Source organism: Clarias gariepinus, chromosome 17 (assembly GCF_024256425.1).
Source record: "Clarias gariepinus isolate MV-2021 ecotype Netherlands chromosome 17, CGAR_prim_01v2, whole genome shotgun sequence".
NCBI lineage: Eukaryota > Metazoa > Chordata > Actinopteri > Siluriformes > Clariidae > Clarias > Clarias gariepinus.
The window spans coordinates 24,872,789-24,894,812 of record NC_071116.1 but is presented as its reverse complement, the minus strand read 5'-3'; the positions used below and the strand labels follow the sequence as shown (position 1 = coordinate 24,894,812).

At 38.7% G+C, this 22,024-nt stretch overlaps 1 protein-coding gene across 1 annotated transcript; it reads right to left on the bottom strand.

Annotated features, from left to right (window-relative positions):
* Window positions 1-259: 259 nt before the first annotated feature.
* Window positions 260-18,927, bottom strand: LOC128505639 (docking protein 2). The gene is made up of 5 exons (XM_053476168.1): window positions 18,592-18,927; window positions 14,618-14,908; window positions 14,345-14,432; window positions 1,848-2,020; window positions 260-1,702 (listed from the first exon to the last, which is right to left on the bottom strand). Exons 1-5 carry the CDS (start codon window positions 18,652-18,654, stop codon window positions 749-751), a joined length of 1,569 nt encoding a protein of 522 aa, XP_053332143.1. The 5' UTR covers window positions 18,655-18,927; the 3' UTR covers window positions 260-748.
* Between the last annotated feature and the right edge of the window lie 3,097 nt (window positions 18,928-22,024).

Below are 22,024 nucleotides of genomic sequence, written 5' to 3'. Positions count from 1 at the left end.
GTGGAGCTAATACTATTACAGTTCTGAAGTAAATCATTAGAGGTGCTTTTAGAGGGGATAATCAATATTCAGGAGCTCATCATCTTAAATTTAGTTGACCTGCTTCTTGAAATTACAAGCAAGCTAGAATGTATTTACTAATGCAATTAAAGATTAATTTTATTAATGATCATATAACAAACAAAAAAATAACATCAAAAACCCAACCATGATGAAGTTATTGTATGAAAGAATGTGACAAAATCTGATATATCAGTGAATTATGTTTATTAATTTATTTATTAATCACTCATCTTCATTAATTACATTATCATGGACAGGGTCTGGATGGATCTGGAGGTTTTCCCATGAGTATATGAGGGTGTGAAGCAGGAGTTCATTCTTGAGACGGTGCAGCCATTGCAAGGCACCATGCGCATACACACACACACACACACACACACACACACACACACACACATATATTCACAAATATATTTACACCTAGAGGTAATATGGAGTAGCTGGTATGCCTTCTAGCTTGCATTTTAAAAATTAAAGCAATAGAAAGAACCTAAAAAACATCGATGTGGACGTGATATGGTCAGGTGAGTCTATATGCTTGGCAATTAAATAAGTGAGAAAAAAGTAAGAGGATGCAGTAAATCTGTTATGCAGCTTTCTCACTTTTTTTGTATACAAAATATGTATATAAAAACGCCTACAGTAGCATTTTTAAAAGGACTATCTCAAAACAATTGCATAGAAACTATAACCTTTTCGGTAGATTATCATAGGTGGAAAATCCCTGAGCTTGAGAGCCCTCAGAATTGGAGAGGCCCGTTTCGATGTGTGTATCACAAGGTGGGGGTGGGTAGAAATATTCTAGATCTACATTGTCCTCAAACTCCTCATTGCCCCCATAATCATAATAATCCACTTCTTGTGAGTACATGCTCTCAGCTCCATAGGCATCGGGTGCACAATGGATGGCTAATCGCTCCATAGACATGCCCAACTGCTCCTCCTTACCTGTGATGTAGGATGTGTCGTTAGAAAGATTAAACTTAGAAGGTGAACTAGAATGGTGGTCCATGTTGTCAGGGCAGACAGTCAGATTAGGCGAATGACGTTCATAAAAAAAATCGCCTGTGCTGTCAAAAGCTTCGTTCCTGCGTCCATAATTATCAAAATTTTTCACTTCTGAGTAAACTGTTTCTGCTTCATAGCTCTTAAATGAAGTATGTTTGGGTGGTGGCAGTGGAACATCTTCTTCTTCCTCTTCAGTGTGGATGAAAAAGTCAGGAAGCGGCCCAAGTTGTTGGTTCTTGTGGTCCTTGCTACTCTTCGGGTGTGATTTTGGTTTGCTAACCAAAGCATAAACCGGATCTTGGACGTCACCTGAGGGAGGAGGAATGCTATTGATGTTCTTCCCTTTGCTGTCTTTGCCGGGATTATTACTCACACTGATAGAACTTAATGAAGAACTTGCAGTTAGTTTCTTCTTTGGGTGTTTCACTTGTGTCGGAGGTGTGTGAGGTTTTTGCGAATTCTCGCGAGTGCTCTCCTCGTCTTTTAGTTTTGCTCCGGGTGCGTCCCCCTTTGGAAGTTTCTTGAGAGAATCGCCGATGATGTTGAACAAGTTCTCACTGTGACTCGTGGCAAATTCAAAGTAGCCTTCACCAGACTCGCACCTACGCCCTGCTTCGAAGTTAAAAGTTAGCTAGGGAGAAAGAACAGAAATAAAGCATGTCAAGAGCAATATTGAACTTCTTCCTATGAAAAATGAGATACGGGGACATTTAACAAGAAGTGCTGTAACATTTTTACTCTGAGAGAGAAATTTTTATTTTACTAGTTGTCTTTACCATGTCTTGACCAAACTTCCTGACGTAGCGATACGGCCATGTGAGGAGAACCTGCTTCGTCTTCTTGTCTTTCAGGAGCAAAGAGTCATGTTTTGGTGTGAGTATGTATTCTCCATACAGCTTACACCGTACTGCTGCCTCTGTAGCCACGGTAACAACCAGGAAATCCCTGACTACACATAAAAAAAAGGATAAAAGTTCATTTTCATTTTAGATGAAAATAACCTAATTCATTTATAAAGTTAAACCTGTATTTGTCACATATACAATGATTCTTTTTTTCTTTACATACACCAGCCTGGGGTCGGAGCACAGGGTCAGCCGTGATACAGTGGCCCTGGAGGAGACAGGGTTAGGAGCCTTGTTCAAGGGTCCAACAGTGGCAGCTTGGCAGAGGGGTGGTTTGAACTAACAACCTTCTGATTACAAACTTAGAGCCTTCACCCCTTTAAGCTACCGCTGCCCAAATAAATTCTTAAAAGCTAACAATACAGGAGCACAAGTGATAAAGCTAGGGTAAGCTAGAGAACTCTGAAACGTAACAGCATTTTATTCCACAATGAAGAAGGACATGCAGTATATTTAAAACTTAAGACAAGAGTTACAAATTGCACTAGCAAACCAAAATTGAACAGAGAACATGATAGGGAGGTTTTTTTGTTGCAATTTTGCTAAACAAGTTCTTTGTGTAATAAAATTTTTTTAAAAAGCCGTTCAAAATTGGATGTCCAGAGGCGGCGAAAAGGGGCCATTTGAGCTCGGCTTTTATGTGAGAGTGTGCAAGCAGGAATGTGTTATTCGCTCGTGTTCTTTCCTTTCCTTGCCTCTCCTGTGTCATTCTGAATGAAGCACATGCGCCTATTGTTTTATCTGTTTCTTCTCTTCCCAGGTGTTTATCAGTGCTGTTGTTCGTGCAGACAGCCGATCCGGACACGAGCTTATACACAGCCCTTTTGCCAAACACAGCTGAAAAGATAATCAGGCTGTGGCAGAGTCTGCACCTGTCTTGCTTTTTTTTTTGCCCACAATCCTTTGCACCCAGAGCGAGAGAGAGCAAGAGACTCGATTACTTTGCAAAAGATTTCACTTTAGTCAGGTGCCCACTCTTTCGGAAGCGTTTTTCCTCCTTCTTTTTCACGGCTGTTTAATTTCATCCTCTGATGCTCAGCAACAGGGTTTTTTCTGTGTGTTTTTTTCACAGTCCATTTTAAGACATCTTCACTTTGATGCCGTCTTTGATTACAGCAAAATCGTTGTCAAACACTTTACACTTTACGCTTTTTGACGCAGGCGGCTCAGAATTTTCCACGTCGTCTGTCTGTCAGCGTTCAGAAACATTCCACTTTGAAATGCGTAATTGTTTATTTCCACAGACATATAATCTAGAGAAATGAACACACTACTAAAAGATGGTTATTTTATCCATGTTTTACACCCAGACTGTTTTATGTGATATTCCTTAAATGTAAGATGTTATATGAGGACATGGAAGGGAAAGTCACCGAAGGAGAATTCTGATGCTTATTCACACTGCATTAATTTTGGATATTTGGAGGTCTCATGAGTGTGTGTGTGTGTGTGTGTAGGACGAGTCTTTCGGCTGCTCCTATCTAAGGGATCGCCACAGCAGACCATTCGATCCGCACAACAACTTGGCACAGGTTTTTACACCGGATGCCCTTCCTGATACAACCCTTCTATTTTCTCCACGATTGGGACCGGCATTGCCTCCAGTGGGTGGGGTTTGTAAATTAGGTGGAAATTGCACCTGGGCCTTGTGTATGTGAAAAACCTACCACTAAGCCACCAATGCTCTTAACCCTCTGAGCAGACAAAATATGAAAAATATATATAAAAAAAAAAAGAAAGAAAAAAAAACATTTTTGTTACATATGAAAACACTGCTCAAATTTCTTGCCCATGGTGATGTCATTCCAGGCAAGAAGGGAAAAAGAATAGTGTGGAGCCATTTGCATAACCCCTCCGCCAGCTCGGCTCCTGGAAATTGTTTTGACGAAGGTCCTGCATCGTGTTCTCTGATTGACTACAAAAATGCACTTTCACAAAAAGGATGTGGGGGAACAGAAGCACATTTACATTTAAAGCTACAGGGTGATTTTAGAGAGCCCTTAGATTCATGCTACGTTGTTAAATATGATAAGCCTATGATATAGCATCTTAAAGAAATGTGCATGCATTTCCAATGAAATGATAAAGGAAGTTTCATGTAGGTATCACAAGAGTTAAGTTTACTTATTGATACAAAGTGTGGCCAAAGTGCACTTCCTTGCACAGGAAGAGGGCACAGGACTTATGTACACACAGCAACAAAGTTTTATCACACTAATGTAATAAATAAAAAAATCTAGTAATTTTACTTTGGAAATGTCATCGTCATAGTGTTTATTTTCCCATAGGAAGATATATACTGCATTCAAACATCAGTGATGATTCTGGTCTTGTGTCCAAACAGGTAAAAGGGGACAATATTTGTTTATCAGTCCAGCAAACAGAGCAGCTCTACACGTCTTTCGAAGCATGTCTTGCGTCTGTAATTCTAATGATGTTAAAAATGTGTGGCAGCCTGGGAAACCCGACACATTGTATCATTTCGCTAAATATAATCCTCTGCAATGCATAGTTGTGAAAATGACGGGGTTTTCTGTACTGAAGAAAGTTCCTCTTTCGCATGTATCACACTCATAAGTCAAGTTTTAACAGTTTACTCCTCGGAAAGTAAAAAGCAAGAAAACTTTCATTTTGGTAAAAAAAAAAAAAAAAAAGCACAGTGTATGATCAAAAGTATATACACACCTGACTATTACACCCATACAGTATGTTGGATACAAAATTGGAAGCACACAATTGTATATAATGTCTTTGTATGCTGTAGCATTACAATCTATATTTACATTATGCTTATACAAGGACTGTGCCGTAAGTGAAAATTACATTTTGTTCAAATTCTTGCCATGAGTTTTTTGTGCATGGAGTTTTTAATGTTCTTCTCATGCTTGGAAATTTTCCTACAGTTACTTTGGTTTCCCCTCACAGTCGAAAGACATGCCATTTTCAGATACCCTGTCCTGCAATGGATTGGCACCACGCCTAGTACACTACTATAGGCCCCAGGCTTCCAACAACCCTGTATCTTATAAGCGTTATACAGAATCAGTGAGTCAGTACGGTTGTTTAAATTGCACTTGTTGGTAGAGTATGGTCAATATAGTCTACATCACAAATGATGCATTTGCACCATTATTGAATCCAGCTCTCAAATCCTCTTTGAAAATCCCCTTCTGTTGTGGTTGATGGTCTCCCATAATGTTTACAGAGGTGACACCATCAACAAAAGCAAAGTGCACAGGTGGATAAAGAGTTTAAAGAAGGGGAAAGCAGCACTGATAAAGTGGTTCTGATTAAAACATTGGTGGTTACATTAACATGGTCATTAACATATGTAAATGACCTATGAATCCATACCTAAAATTTATAATACATGAATATGGAAAAAAAAATTATGAAAATGCATAAGACATTACACCATTGTTTATTATTAAGTAATAAATAGAAACTGACATGTCCTTACTGGAAATTTAAATAAATTTGTATTTGATTTATAATAATCTCATAATAAAGTTTTTATCCCATGTATAATGTATCACATATTAGAAATACATTTTAATGTCATATTACAAATATTTTGTACAAGAACTATTAAAGTCTTCTTATAAAGTAATAAACTGCGATTTTTTCCATTTTGACTGTGTTTTATATGTGTACCGTGTTCTGTGTGATATCATTATTAACACTGAGAAACGTTCATCAGCGCTGATCGTCAAATCAGTAATTAGGAGGTTCCGCAATGACCTCAGGTCGCCAAGGGTACAATACAAAACAGTGTTGCTATGAGACAGCTATGAGGAAACCATTGGTCTGCTAAGAAAGTCTTTTTGTATATCAGTATGCAAGACTGCAGTTCGACATGAGCTGTAATTATTAGTAGTATGTGTTACGTGGTGCGGTATGGAGAGCCGCACCACGAGATGTTATATGGGTTATAAGAGCCCTGACGCAGGGCTTTAGAGGCAATCAGTGAAATAGGCGTCTTAAGGAGGCAGAAGTTGGGGCTTTGCCTCTGTCTTTCTTTGCGGGCTTGTCTTGTCTTTTCTTTTCTTTGTCTTGGCCCTGATACCTTACCAGTGCTACCTAATATTTGCACGAAGTGCGGAGGTATCAGGACCCTTATATAGACGCGCTGCCAGGTGCGGTTCGTTCAGGCTGATTGCCTGAAGGCGGTGTTGCCTGGCAGCCGTGTGCATAAATGGCCGCGTCTTTGCCTTTACAGTTTAAGAGCGGCTCTGGCTTTCGCGCGAGCTGCATCGTTACAGTATGTTATTGTGTCACTATGTTCTTAGTTGTTTCTTTTTTTTGTTACCATTATTTACATTTTTTTTAAATTTATTTTATTAATTTATTTATCAGTTTACCGTTTTATTATAAAACACCTTGCTGTTTATGGCCTGATTGTTGACTTTTGTACAGCATTTTGGTCAGCTTTGTTGTTGTTTTACAGTGCTTTAGAAATAAAGTGGTTTGGTATGGTATGGTATGGTATGGTATGGTATGGTACGGTACGGTACGGTATGGTATGGTATGGTAATTTTTTTTTTCCAGTAAATTTTGAGCCCCACCTAAAGCAAATGTCTGGTTCAAGACCCGTCTCATGTTGGATGTCTGGTCTTGAGTGAGTGACTGAACTGGCTCTAAATAAAGTCTATCCTGTGGTTGTGCATGCTATTTCTGCTTGAGCAGCATACACTCTTTAACCGACAAGGAAGGAAGTGGCAAGTCTGCGCATCTTTTGTTTCAAGTGCATTGAGATTGTTTAACACCATACATTTGAAGTGTACTGTAGATCCTTTGAGCTTTTCTCTCTCCTAATTGATCCATGATCATATTTATTTGGTTTAAAGCCTGGTGTTAGAAAACTAAGTTGCATAGTCATGGGTTCAAACATAAGCATATTAATTTAAATTTTAGAGATTTTATGTACAAAGGAAGATTTTTTTTTCCCTTATGGAAAGAGATCCACTTGGTCATGGCATCACAAACTAACAGTTTATGCCTTCACAAAACCCTACATCTTTTATTAAGTGCACAGTGTGAACCGAAAACAAAATAACAAATTCAAAAACAAAATAATTAAACTGAAAAAACTAAATAACAAAACTACAAACAAAATGAAAATTCAGACTTAAGACAACATAACAACAACATATCCAGAACTAAACTACCAAATGAAAAAAAAACAATGACAATTCATTCAAACCGGAAAAGGTAGTTATAGCTAGCCACTAAGATTCTTATCGCTGATCGGAAGAGACATTCTTCACTTAGGATATACAAGAAGTTCTACAGCCTCACGGCATTTTAATGTTATGTTGTTTTTGGTTTTGTTTTTTTGTTTTAATTTTTGTTATTTTGTTTTTGGTTTTGTTATTTTGTTTTGCACTTCTGAGCCACCGTAGTGCCATGTTCAAACCCCACTACCACCAGGTTGCCATTGTTGGGGGAACGAGGCCCTTAACGCTCAACTGATCAGATGTATAATGAGGTTCCAAATGTTGTAAATGTAAATTGTTCTTTCACCAAACTGTTACCACAAAGTTGAAAGCGCAGTATTGTGTCTTTATGCTGTTTAGAATGTGTGTATGCTGTAGAATTACAGTTTAGCTTTAAAACTAAGATGAAACTAAGAAGCTCAAACCTGTTCCAGCATGACAATGCTCTCGTGCAACAAAGCGAGTATATGAAGACCTCGCTTGCAAACATAAGATTGAAAGAACTTAAATGCCCTTCACAGAGCCCAGGTCACACCACCACTGAAACACCTTTGAACAAACAGGAGCACAGGTCTCCATGCTTAACATTTATGCATGACCTCATTAATGCTCTTGTGGTTAAATGAGCAGGATGTTCTATATCGGTTCATATTGGTTTTGATGGCTAGATGCGTCAAATTAAATATGCAAAAATAAAGTTTAACAAGGTTAAAAACGAGCAGAATGCAACAAGCAATGGTAATCAGTTATTGGCCATTGGGAACAATGGAATTTAGTGATTTGTTGATGAGAACATAATTTTGCGGCAACACACTTAGGCTGTACACACTGGTGGTGAGTCAAACAATACACCTCTCTGACCTTGTATAATCAGCAGCTGTGAGATGAGCGGGGGGCTGTAATGAGTGCAGGATGTGTGCTCAAAAGCCGCCATAGCTAGTGATAGTAACAACCTCTGACCTTGTTGATGCATACGCATGATATATGCAACAAATGTTATGTCTGGTTTAATGGTTGACCAGCCACTATTTATGTTGTCTGTGTCTTAACAAAAACATTTATTCGCATAGATGGCCAGAAGTCTTACGCTTTCTTATATTTAGCTAGCTGATATACTGTAACATGGCCTGACGCTTAGGCATTCTGTTAATCATTTGCTGGAAATCAGTTATTTGGTGATTTGCCGTTTTAGTCAAATTGGGAAATTTCTGGTGAGTAAAGACGTAAAACTAATATACTTACATTTACAGAATATTTCAAGCACAATACAATGATATGACTTTTTTGCTGAAGTAAAACATTTAAATGGTGCAACAACAGATTCTTGAGAATTGACTGATAACTTGTCAACAACTGCTGAAAGAGACGCATCTGTATGTGGGAACTGTACACACAATCATTCACCAACACCACTTGCCTGTGATATGAACTATTCTGAGAGTTATTGTCACATCCCCTGTACAGTCCCGATCTCGCTCTAAACTATTTCTACTTATTTGGGACATTAAAGGAGTTCCTGGGAGGCCAGCGTTTCAGATGTGAAGAAGGCAGTCGGATAATGGCTCTGGCGTACTCAGAAAACGTTCTATCATGATGGGGTCTAGCACTAGTGAAACAATGGAATAAGTGCATTGGTGTAGCAGGAATTATATAGAGGGTTTTTTTTTACTCTCATAACTCTGTTTTGTTATCCTGCATCTTGTTACCCACAATCAAAAGTCCTGGTTCGACTTGAACGCCACTTGTATGTATTGAATAAAACACTTTAGGTGATGTTATAGGATAAATAATTATGAATAAGGAGTTACTGTTACCACCAAGTTTTTTTTGTAAACAGTGTGTTATTGCTCTTATATCATGAGAATTTGGCAAATTCCCATGATTTTATTTATAAGTGAATGATATTTCATGCCTTATTAACTGTTTATAGATGCATTAAATGGTGAGTTTACACTTGGTAGTTGGTATAAGGTCCTGTTTAACTTAGCATTCACACTTGTATTTTCAACATCAGCTCAAAAGACACAACAGAAGACATGTAAGGAGGAATGTAGCTCAGGGTCTGTTGGGAGACTGGACTTTACTACGCAGTGTGAGTGCGACACGCGCGCAGAACACGGAAGAGCGGCATGCAAGCAGGGCAATGGAACGCGCCCCAGGGACTTCAAAGAGGCGAGTACGCCTTTGATCGCCACATATGGTGGTATTTTTACCAGCAAAAATCTATTAACAGTTCATAAAATGTAACGTCATACATTGAGAACAACAAAACAGCTTTTATTTAGACAGCCGGACACTTCTGCGTCTGCCTGCCAAGACAAAACCGTCCATAGTGAAGGTTTTTGGATGATCATTAAATTAAACATTTAATTTGGCAGTGTTTCATTTATTTATGTAATTTTTAAGTAAATTTTTTTATCCTGCCAGCTTTTAAGCTAACACATATGATGTAGCTAGGACTTTTCCCTTACTCCCTGCCTGTCCACATGCTGCCTACTCTACTGTACATCAGATGTCACAGATACAGAGAGAACAGTGAAAGTTCTCAGGTACCGTCATTATTATCAGATAATTCTACAAAAGCAGATTTGGTTCGAAGCGTTTTAAACATTTCAATCAAATCGAACCAGAGCTCGATTGCACGCCAAGGTTCGGCAGGCAACGTTCACACTTGTTCAAGTTAAGCACAATAACAGAACAACCACAACAGAGTTTGTTTTAATGGAAACCAAATATGTCAAGTGTGAACACACCCGAATATTATAGAACATTTGCAAAATAAGTCTGTTCCTGTTATCATTTATAGCATCTACAAAAACGTTACTCACTCATTAGTCTTTTTTTTTCTGATGACTTCAGTGAGAAAAAAATGGAGCTTATTATGTTATTTAGAAAATGTAAAGCACCAAAATGGAGCATAACACTGGCCAAATGTCTTTATTTAAACTGCTGCTCATGCTCTTGTTCACACAAGGAGGAATGTGCTACACAGATGCTCATGACGTCTATTGTCTCTGTGATTGTCACAAATTTAACAGATATTATAAAAACAGATAGCCTTTTAAATATACACAGCGCATGCATGAAGTACAACCACCATATTCTAATCTTTGCATATCCGAGTTTAAAATAATTTGAAATTAGGGCACGGTGTCAGACTACAATGTGAAGGTTGCTCTAATGTCCAACAGATGCAGCGTTTTAGCCTAAAAAGTCTGAAAAGAATACTTCTTTAACATTTTTAAGCCACAAGGTTTATTTGGCAGGCAGTTGCTCTCCCCTCTTTCCAGTGCGGCAGACCGTATCAACCCACTCACTCTACCCACTGTCACGGCGTGCGTCTTTGATGGGTGTGTCCCCAAATCAATATCGTTCCTCGCTCACTCCTAAGCTCACTAGATAGACGGCCTCCCCTTCTGCAGGTGCACAAAGAAACAGGGCCGCAGAATTAGGCACGGCTGGTGAGCCATCACCAATAATGATAAAACACAGTGGAGAGTGTAGCTTGGGGTCTGTTGAGTGACTGGATTTTACTACGCGGTGTGATTGCGAGAGGCACACAGAACGCGAAAGAGCGGCATGCAAGCGGGGCAATGGAACGCGCCCCAGGGACTTCGAGTACGAGGCGAGTACGTCTTCGATTGCCACATTACAGACAGCCATGAGCTCACTGCCGGAGCTCCTGCGGCTCTTCAATTCTCACAAGGAGCCAGATTATGGTGACCATGCCGCCAAGGAGGAAAAAGCCACAAGGAGGTCACGTTACAGTCCCTGTTCCCAGCCGGGGAAAGCCGCCCAGCTGCCAGATGTCAGAGGGGACTCACGTTTGGAGCCGCGCCCACAGAGAGAGCTGGGAGGGGCGGGTCCGGCCATCCACCGAAAGCAAAGTCAGCGCAAGTGGACAGAGGCATGAGCTGCCGCACTGCCCACCAGTCCTGCACGTGCACATTATTTCCTATCATTTCCTTCCATCCTTTCTCCTTTAACCCTTTCCTTCCCTATTTACCTAAATAATTACCCCTTTTCCCATAAGACCTCGCCTCGTGTCTGTGCTTTATTGTGCCGGCCATGCAATGTGGGTTGCACCCGTTACACCACTAAGTATCATCACTCGTAGAATGCCTCTCGTCCAATCAGATTACTCAGTCAAAACTAACTTTATGTAATTTGCATTGTACTCTTGACTTGACTTCCTAGTGCAAAGGTCATCAACCTTATCTGAACAGTGCCAGTGTAACCACAGATCTCCATTCCAACCAAACAGGAGCCACACCTGATATTCGATTGAGAGCAAAGATGTACAGGTTAAATAGGTGGAATCAGAAGGTCAGGAGTAGCTCAGTGGTTAAGGCATTGGACTACGGTTTGGAAAGTCGCAGGTTCAAATCTCACTACCACCAAGTTGTCCCTGTTGGGCCCTTGAGCAAGGCCCTTGACCCTCAATGGCTCAGATGTATAACGAGATAACAATGTAAGTCGCTCTGAATCAGGGCATCTGTAGATGGTTAAAATAAAATCTCAAGGCCAGATCTGCTTGAATACCTCTACCTATGTAGTACCCAAGTAAGTTGTAGCAAAAGGAGGTGAACTGCTACTGTACATCCATGAACTGCTGGAACATCCTGTAGAGGAATAAAACATGGTCTTATGTCTAAAACTTTTACTATTTTTATGGCTATGCTAAACTTTTGTGGCTGAAAAGGGTTTCGATTCATTTCTTAAAAGTTCTGATTCACTCATCATTAATTTATTTTGGGTAAGTGCTTTATCCTGGTTATTGGGATTTAGGTGGATGCAAAGACTAAGAAAAAGAATGAGGTAGGAATCAACTTTTGATGAGACTTATTCAGAACAGGCAACTTTTACAGAGCTAGTTCACAGAAGGAAGCCAGGGAACATAAAGGAAATGCCATACAGACTATCGCCCATGATCAGAATTAAAGATCTCGAGCTGTGTGGCAACAGTGCTAACCCGTGGTGTCACCATGATTCTCGGTGTAATGCATTACAACTCACTGAGGTTCCCGCCTACTTTTTTCTTCCTCTTTCTTGCTTGCTGTCTTTGTCCTCTGTCGTTCTAACTTATACAGTACTGTAGCTGTCTCGAACACAAATCGGTTTCACTTCTTCTCCACGTTTTCCCATGACACTGCATATACAGAGCCCATTTTGAACTAGAACACCTTTGTCTTTTCGTTCTTGCAGGACCGATAAAGAGCAGGGTTAATATGAATTCACTCATCAGACATGAGCTTGAACGCCCCGGAGCATCCAAACACTAAGTCCTCTTGACGCAGAGTGTGTTGACATGTCCCATAAGGACAGAAGAATCAGATCTATTTTTCGATTTGATTTGAGATTTAGACGCCCACAGCTGGAAAAACCAACCACCCAGTTTTAATGGAATAAAGCTTGCACAGCTGTGGTCCAATGTCTCAGGCCTGAGGATCTGAAAGTGGAAATAAAGAAAACACACATAGACAACTAACCTTAGGAGTCTATTGTGGAGACTTTGTGGAGACCTATATCTATATATTCCGTAAGTTAGTAGTTAACCGCAGAACTGTATCTAAATCTTAATTTTCTATGACAGTAACTCTGATGATACTGTAGTGCTAACTGTAAGAAAAGTCATATGTAACCTTGCGTCACATAATATACATGGGGAGGCGGGGGGGGTGGTCTCCAGTGTTGGGACATAGTAACTGTCTGAGATAATGCTGTAACTTAAAGAATTAGAACAGAAGGTTGTTTTTTTCATGACAATCTGTGTATCCATTGTCTACATCTACATCTAGGCAGACACTCTTATCCAGAGCGACTTACATTTTTTTTTTATCTCATTACACATCTGAGCAGTTGAGGGTTAAGGGCCTTGCTCAAGAGCCCAACAGTGGCAACTTGGTGGTTGTGGGGTTTGAACCTGGGATCTTCCGGACCGTAGTCCAATGCCTTAACCACTGAGCTACCCCTGGCCCTGGTCTAATTAACTTCAGGAGAGAAAATAAAGGCTAGCATGTGGGAGGTTTTAATGACTTTGTTTTGTGTTCACTTCTTTTTTTTTTCATTTACAAGCCATAAGAACGTTCTGTCATGGTGTCTGTGTTTATCTGTTCCAACTTTTACTTTTATTAAATATCAGTCTAAAAGTGGTAATATTTGCCATCAGCCATGCTTTTAATTTATTATCAATTCTTTATTGAAAGAGGGAAAGGTCACACACTGATTCAGTATGAGTAGTATACTGTACATGGTCTCGCTGTTGCAGTGTATCTGGTGTAGTGATGTAATTTTGTTCCAGTGAGAAAAAATGATTTATAGCATGAATTATAAATAATAGGATTTGACATATTAAATATACAGGCGACATATTTTATGGGTCAGGTTTCTAAGCATGCAGACAGACGTGCATTTTTATACTTTATTCGAAAATGCAACACAGTCGCTTCAATTTCAAAAAGTTTTTTTTTTTTTTTTTTTTTCCATATGAGCAAACTAACCCTACCCAGCAGCTAGAAGCGGTCAGGTTTTAATAACCTTTACTTATTAGCTTCCTGTGCTATTACATAAAATGCTGTTATAATTATATCGAACACTTTCATTTTGTCTTTTTGAAATAATTTTTAACTTTTGTCTAACCAAAGACAACATATTTTAGATTGCCATAACTGAACTGTTTCCCAGTGTCTGCAATAAATTATAATAACTCAGACGCTGTACCACATCCTTTATCACACCATCTTCTCATCAAAAACAGCTTTCACAGTTTAATTTTGGTGCTTATGTGTGTTCCAGTTTCTGTTACACTTTTAAAAAGAATGAGATCAATATTTTGCAAGCTTAAAAATGCCAATTTAGTACATTTGTGTTACTTTTAAAGACTTGGGAAGATGGGGACCTTGTCTAAGGCTTTGTTTTGGGGATATTAACTGGTCCTTATGAGAAAACCTGCGTTCATGCAAATACATGCAAAAATGGAATTAAAATCGAAAATTGTATTTAAAATTATCATAAGCCAAAATGTGACCTTTTGGGGATATTGTGATTTTGAAATAGCATATTATCACTTTTCGGCATTGTGGCAGTAGAAGTTTCGCTCAAGGCCAGAAAGGAAAAGGTGTTTATGTATGTGTGTGAACATGTTTGTCTTACCACATTCAGTGGTGGCATACAGTGTGTTCTCCTGCATGTCTACAGGTTGATGCTCCTGCTTCTGTGATCTACACTCAGCCTGATTCAACTGAAAAGCCAAAAAAAAAAAAAAACAGTAACCCTACTACTACTAATATTAATAATAATAATAAGCATAATAATAATAATAATAATAATAATAATAAGCATTATAATAATAATAATAATAAGCATTATAATAATAATAATAATAATAATAATAATAATAATAATAATGAGAAGAAGTGTACATACAGGAAATGCCAGCTTGCACAGCTCTGAGATCCAACTATAGACCTCCAAGGTTGGAGAGGCAAACATGTGTGTCTTGTCTGCAGTTTCAAGCAGGAAGGTCCTGCACTCTTTTGGACATCCCTCATCTTCCTTCTCCCTTATCTTGATGCAGTCTCTCATCACGATCACCTTCTTACCCTCAGCACGTTTCTTACTATCCTTCATGGAGGACTTGCTGAACTCGTAGAGCTCCAGACGAGAGACACTTTGCATGCTGTCCGCTACAGCCTCAGCCCATATCTTCTTCCATTTCTAAAACACAAACAGACGCACACATCCATTTCATGCGAAAGTCTTAAGCCACCATTTCTTCATAATTTTCAGTCCAGTCCGTTCATCTGAGCAGTTTCAGAAATAAGATTTTGGGGACATATGCATCATTGAAGCATAAAAAACATGTATATTTAGGCATGAACCAGTGAGAAACAGGTGCAGATGTGGACAGATGATGAGGCGTGTGATTAGTATACTGGTGATGCTGAATGCTAAGTGGTTGGAACAGACGAGACGGGAAATGAAGTTGCTGCTGAGGTGGTTATACAAACAATCAATTTTTAAATTGCATCTTTAGTCACTTTGCAGCCGCCACAATAAAATATTTGTTAACATTTAACTGAATTGAATTCAATTTAATTCAATTTGAAGAAATGTGAGTTGCCTCAAGAATTTTTCCTAGTACTGTATGTCTTACTATCCTTATAAAGACCTTACTTTGACATAAGTACTAATGCAACAAATTAATGCTAACCCTACACCTAAACCTGAGTCTAGCCTTGGGCATATACAGGACATCTTCAGGACCCTATCACATAAAGACCTATTGGGGATGTCTTCAGGACCCCATTAAAGGCTTACAAAATGTTACGTAGGTCTTCAGTACTAATTTCCCATAGCCCTTATACCAAAGTCACCTTTAGGGAAACTTCACAAAGTAATTAGTGAAATTTGGTTCTTGTGAAGACATTGTAAAGTACTCTTAATGAGTCTTGAGTTTTATCTACGTTCTAAAGAAGATCTGAAAGCTAGCCTGTATAATTTAATAGAAATGTTAAGGAAAAAAATTGTGTTTGTAAAAACGTTTCTTACTTTCTTACTCTGTAGTTTCCTTTCTATAAAAGCAGTGTTTCATTTGGGAACCAGTGACATGACCCCATATGGTCAAAACCGTCAGATATTCCTGTCCTTCTGGGGTTCATTCTCACTGCGTACTAATCTGATATGTTACCACTTGTTCATTCCTGCTGGATCAGACTGTCTCTTCATTGCGTCGCTATACATTGAGAAATTCCGTTTTGTTGAGGGTTCACACATTTTACACATGCTGCACATGTCCTCAGACTGTTTACACACATCGATAGACACTTATGAGTCATGTTTTCCATGCCTGTACTTCTTCTTTTGCTACTTTATTTTTAGAAGCAGAAAGAATAAGAAATTCTCTTTAAAAAACAACTCAACGTTTAATATACTTACTCAATCAGAATAACAATAATCGTAGAAATGATAGAAATGGTAGAAATGATAAATCCATACGGAATTAAAAAGAACAAAAAGTAAGGGAACAACGTATTAGTAGATAAAAGCGCAGATGATTTGATGAAAATGAGATCAATATATCCAGGGAAATCATTAAGCAGTGAAGGGAACACTGTTATAAAATATTTTGTGTCTGCTTTTCTTGCATAGTAGAGGAGATGAATGCAGCTTTTACAGTGAATTAATAAATGTACATCATTTCCCACTTTATTGCTTTACCTATTGCGTTTTAAATAACTTTTCCACTCATCTTATTAAGGAAGGAATAAAATATGACAGGAAATGGTCTTATCAAATGCATAAGATTGTACTGTATTTTTGGTCTCCTATGCCACTCCCATGTCTGAATTTTTTATTAATTTCAGAATGATATGGAATCCTCTTAATCCTTTAAAAATAACATTTAATATTTTGATTATTGGGGATTGAAGGCGACATCCACAAGGTTCCCAATTTCATGCACAATGAGACAAGTCAAAATTGAGGTGCATATAAGCACATTTCATTAGGTCTTGGTTGTTATAACTGTTGCTCATGAGCCATAAAGTCTGTCACCCTGGACACGAGTACAATATAAATAATCTGGGTCAAATTGCACGACACCCATTCTGCGCACAAATGCATTCCAAAGTTTAGCTGAGGCTCGTATAGAGATTCTGCACTCTATCATTGAGCTAAATCGAGTTGGTATGTTTCAAAGTTGCCCTGCATTTCATACAAATTTTACTCTTTTCTTTCACCAGAACTAGCCATATGGTTAAGCTCTAAGTAGAAGATTCAAGAGTCTCAGCTGGACTTTGGAACGTATTTTTGCATGGAATGAGGGTTGTGGAACTTAGCCCCAATTACTCACATTGTACACACGTTGCGTGTGTACAAACTTATGTGCAGAGCAGGGATGTTTATAACGACCAAGACCTATGTTAATGTACCTATATGCACCTCAATTTAGATTTAAGACTTGAAAAAAAACTATTCCCTTAACTACACCAACATGTTCTGTCTCTCATACATCCTGCTGTTGTTAAGATGGTTGTCAGGAGCTTTGTCTCAAATCAATACCCTGCCATTTGGCAGACGGCTTTATTCAGAGTGACTTACATTTTTATCACATTACACATTGTACAGTACATCTGAGCAGTTAAGGGTTAATGGCCTTGCTCAAGGGCCGAACAGGGGCAACTTGGGTGTGTTGGGGTTTAAACCTGGGACCTTCTGAACCATAGTCCAATGCTTCAACCACTGAGCTACCCCTGCTTCATTTTATATTTATAAAAGTATGTAATAATGTACGATATCTAATATGCATGACAGACCTTTTGGTAAGTTTGTTGACTTAATAAACATTTGCGTCTTTTTTTTAAATTATTTTAATTCAAATAGAAAGTTTTGAATAAATGTTTAGAATAGTGCATACTGTAAGTATGCATTTTGAAACATAACCCTATTTGTTTGTTTGTTTTTACTTGCCACTGTTATTTTTGATACAGAACCATATATCAATATATCATATCATTTTTAAGGATATGCATGATGAATCTTGCATATTTGTATGTTCAAATAGCAGCGAATACTGTATAACCAGGCTAAAGTTTTCTTTGACAAAAAAGAAAAACAAAAGCAAGCAGGCATTGAGAAATGAGTGGAGGAGTTATGAGATCTGACTTTTAAAGACCTTTAAATCCAAATCTCATCGGAACAACCGTGACACATTTGCATGATTCTTAGAATCGACGCATGCAGTGACTCTTTTTCGTTTTTGCTGAAATCGTGGCTGTGCACTTAAACAGGAAGTTAATGGTCATTTGTCATTTGTTACTGCAAACACAAAGTGACACTTTCTAAAGTCTATCAATACGGAGATCATACGATCAGCCATAAAAGGATAAACATTAACGTTAAAACCACCCATAGGTTTTAGGTTCCCCGTGTGCTCTGACTGCTTAAAGACACGGACTCCACAAGACCTCTGAAGGTGTTGTGTTGTATCTTGCACCGGGAAATTAGCAGCAGATCCATTTAAGTGCTGTAAGTGTGTATCCTCCATGGATCAGATTTCTTTGCCCGTCACATCACAAGGATGTTCGATCAGACAGAGATCTGGGGGATTTGGAGGAGAGATCGACGTCCTTGAACTCTTTTCCTGTTACGGCTGTAATGCGTTGAGTGCCCTGATACCTTCATCACACTATAACCAGCATGAACTTCTTTCAGCTACAGCAGACTTCTAGCTTTTGGTCCCCATAAATGAATCCTGTGTGCCCATGATCTTGTCATCAGTTTACTGATATACCGTATAATTCATAATCAGTGTTACTCACTTCACCTGATAATGTTATGGCTGATCGATGTAAGTTATATGTTGCTATTGTTAGCTGTATTAGCAGATGAAATCTCACCTTCCCAAAGCGCTGCTGCTGCTGATAGAGCATTCCTTTCTTTCTGACGTCTCCCTCCATCATTCTCCCGCAACAGTCTCTGAGTCTTCCTGTCTCTTTCTGTTTCTCGCTCTCTGCTTGTATCTCTTTCTCGTATCTGTCCTTCCTTCTCTACTTATGTTTTTCTCTCCGTTAGCTCGTCTGTCTTTCTTTGCACTCTCTTCTTCTCTCCGGCAGCGTCCTCTTTTGACTTCTGTGTTTTCATTCCGCTTGTCGTGTTCCTCTTTTTTTGTGTGTGTAATGTACTGGGTTGTAGAAGTTTGTGTGTGTGTGTGTGTGTGTGTGTGTGTGTGTGTGTGTGTGTGTGTGTAAATCATATACTTTGTGTGTGTGTGTGTGTGTGTGTGTTTGTGTGTGTGGAGGGGGGGGGGTGTTGAGAAAGACCTTCTTAAATTCACTTCCTGTGAGTTGAGGATCTAAAATAAGCCTCACAGTTAGATGAGTGGGTGTACATGTATTCGCGTGTTTAGTGTGTGTGTCTGTGTATGTGTATGTGTGCATGTGTATACGTGAAAAATGTGAACCGCTGCTCCTCCTGCTTGCAAAACAGAGCTGATATGCAGAACAGAGTTAGATTGATGTGCAAATAATTCAGCGTCTTTTTCTCTTTATCTCAGTGATAATCAATATAAAAATGGTTATATAGTGAAAAAAAAAAGCCCTGACATTCTACTTTCAACTTGAAGATCATCCTCACATGCAGCTGTTTTTGCAGATGTCCTGTGACCCGTATAAAAGACTTATCCTGTTCAGCATGCTCTACTGCCTGCGAGATAAGTTCCATACAGTACATTTAAAGTCAGAAGTTTGCATACACTTAGGATGAAGTTATTAAAACTTTGTAAAAGCTCTGGCAAGTCATTTGGAACATCTACGTACTTTATGCATAGCACAAGTAATTTTTCCAGCAATTGTTTACTGTACAGATGAATTATCAAAATTCCAGTGGCTCAGAAATGTACAAACACTCATCTAATTCTGCTTTTAGACAGCCTTAAAAAAAAAAAATCCAGGAAATGATTTCATGGCTGTAGAAGCTTCAAAAAGGTTAACTGACATCATCTGGGTCACTTGCGGGTGTACCCGTGGATCATCTGGCCGACCTTCAAACTCAGTCCCTCATTGTTTGTTTAACACCATGTTAAACTCTAAAGAAATCGCAAAGATTTCACAGGGGGAAAAAAGAGGAAAAAACCAGCAGACCTTAACAAGTCTGGTTTATTTATTCTCAGGCAACAATCTCCAAATGAATGAAGGTACCATGTTCATCTGTACCAATGGTACTACGTGAGTATAAACATCATGGGACCTTCATTACAAATCGAATCCAGAGCAATAGCAAAGAACCTTGTGAAGACACTGGGGGAAACAGGTACAAAAGTGTTTATATCCTCAATAAAAAAAAACAAGACAAGTATAGGAGGTAAAAAAACATCTGCAAATTAGGAGGCCTACAAAACAGAGTGAGTTACACAGGTACACCAGTTCTGTGAGGATGAATGGACAACTTTTTGTAAGAAGTGCTGGAAGACTACCGAAGAGTTTGCTCCAATCTAACAGAAGACAGAGAAATTACTGTCTTCACTAGGAATAAATGTCACAAAAAAAAGATGCGTAAACTTCAAACTTCCTGAAACTATGTATGCCTTGCACATTTTAGTGCAGAAATACATGTCATGATTTCATGACACCATGGCACCCCTGTGGTCTTTACTGTCATGTATAATCTTCACTGAAAACCCCTTTCACACATTAACAGCAATTAAATTATATTTGAATACTTTTTATTTGTTCGGTAAATCTGGTTGGTTATGTCTGTAAAAACATTAGCTTTTGAATGTTTGAGCTGGAGCTGACAACTTTTTCAGAAAAGCTTGGAGTGAGATTCTGACAATAATTCTGTGCATAGTCGCACATGGCGCCCCACCATTGCGCATGCCCAGGTTCTGCATATTTTAGCGTTGCAGTGTTAACTTTGCTGCAGTCTGTAAATGCATTTGAATGTCTATTTATTTTATTAGATTGTTGATCTGTTTAGCACTATTATGACTGGTCCAATTATTATCCCTTTGATTATGCATTTGATTACTGCCATCATGCAGCTGTAAATGAATGTTAATTTCAACCAGATTATGCAAATATTTCTTCGCATAGGAAAGGAAAAAAGTGGTAGAGCATTGTTTTGAGGGCACGCAGGAAAGACGTAGTGGTTTGACTTCAAAATAAAAGCTGTTTATAGCTGACACATCAGGAAGAGGCTGGAGCCCAATGATTTTGCTCATATCTTCTATTAACAATTGTTTTGAAAATAAAAGCATGAGAAATAGGATGTGTGATAAGAGAGGGTGTGAAGATGGGTGATTGTGTGAGTCTCTCTCTCTTTCTCTCTCAGTGCGTGAGAGTTGGTAGCTCTGGTTTGAGTACAGAGCTAAGATGAGGACATGAGAAGGCTAGACTAACTTGTGAAATAAATGTCACACATGTCAAATGTACAGTGTTGTCCCTGCATCTTTAAATCGCAAGGGAAATCCCGGATGCCATTTTGTTTCAGACCAGTTTTTGGACTGTGAACTCTGTTTTGTTGAGGATTTTCTAAACTTAGGGTTATTCTCCATCAGGACAGCTTTACAGGACAGATATTCTCTATCGTCGTGCTCCCGGACTGATTCAGTGAAACCGGTGAGGCCGACTCATTTCTCCCGCACCCCCATACGCACACTCATACAATATACTGGACTGTAGACATTTTGTACATTTACTTGCATACTGAAAATATTGTATATAATTGTAAATATGGGTTTCTGGTGCACTGCAGTGTCTATTTTTTTTTTGTACAATACACATAAGCTACTTCAATGATTTGTTTGCCTCTACGATTGTTTAAAAAAACGCTGCTTTATGGGTTTCAAGTCAGGCAGATCTGCGGCTGCCCCGCAAGACAAAACAACTGACATGCGGACATTAAGATAAGATATCACTAGGTCTGGGAGCGTTGCTCTGAAAAAGAACAGAACAGAAATGTGAAAAGATAAAGTAAAGACAAAACTGAAAATAAAAGTGAAAAGTTGAAAAAAATGAGAAATGAAAAGAGAAGTGAAAAGAAAAAAGAAAAAACTGAAAAGAAAAGTGAAAAGATAAAGAAAAGAGAAGTAAAAATAGCATAAAGACAAAGGAAAGAGATAAGGATTAACCCTGCCTTGTGAGTATTTCTGTGTTCATGTTTGTGTTTGAGTTTTATTAATAAACCCACATTATCTCCAAACAATAAACTTTCCCAAAAGTTTGCACAAGCACTTCCGCACATACGGCCTCCCCTCAGCCGCCCTGCATAAGGACTATAAAACCATCCAGCATGCTACAGTAACACCGTTCCCCATAACAGCATCCTGACATG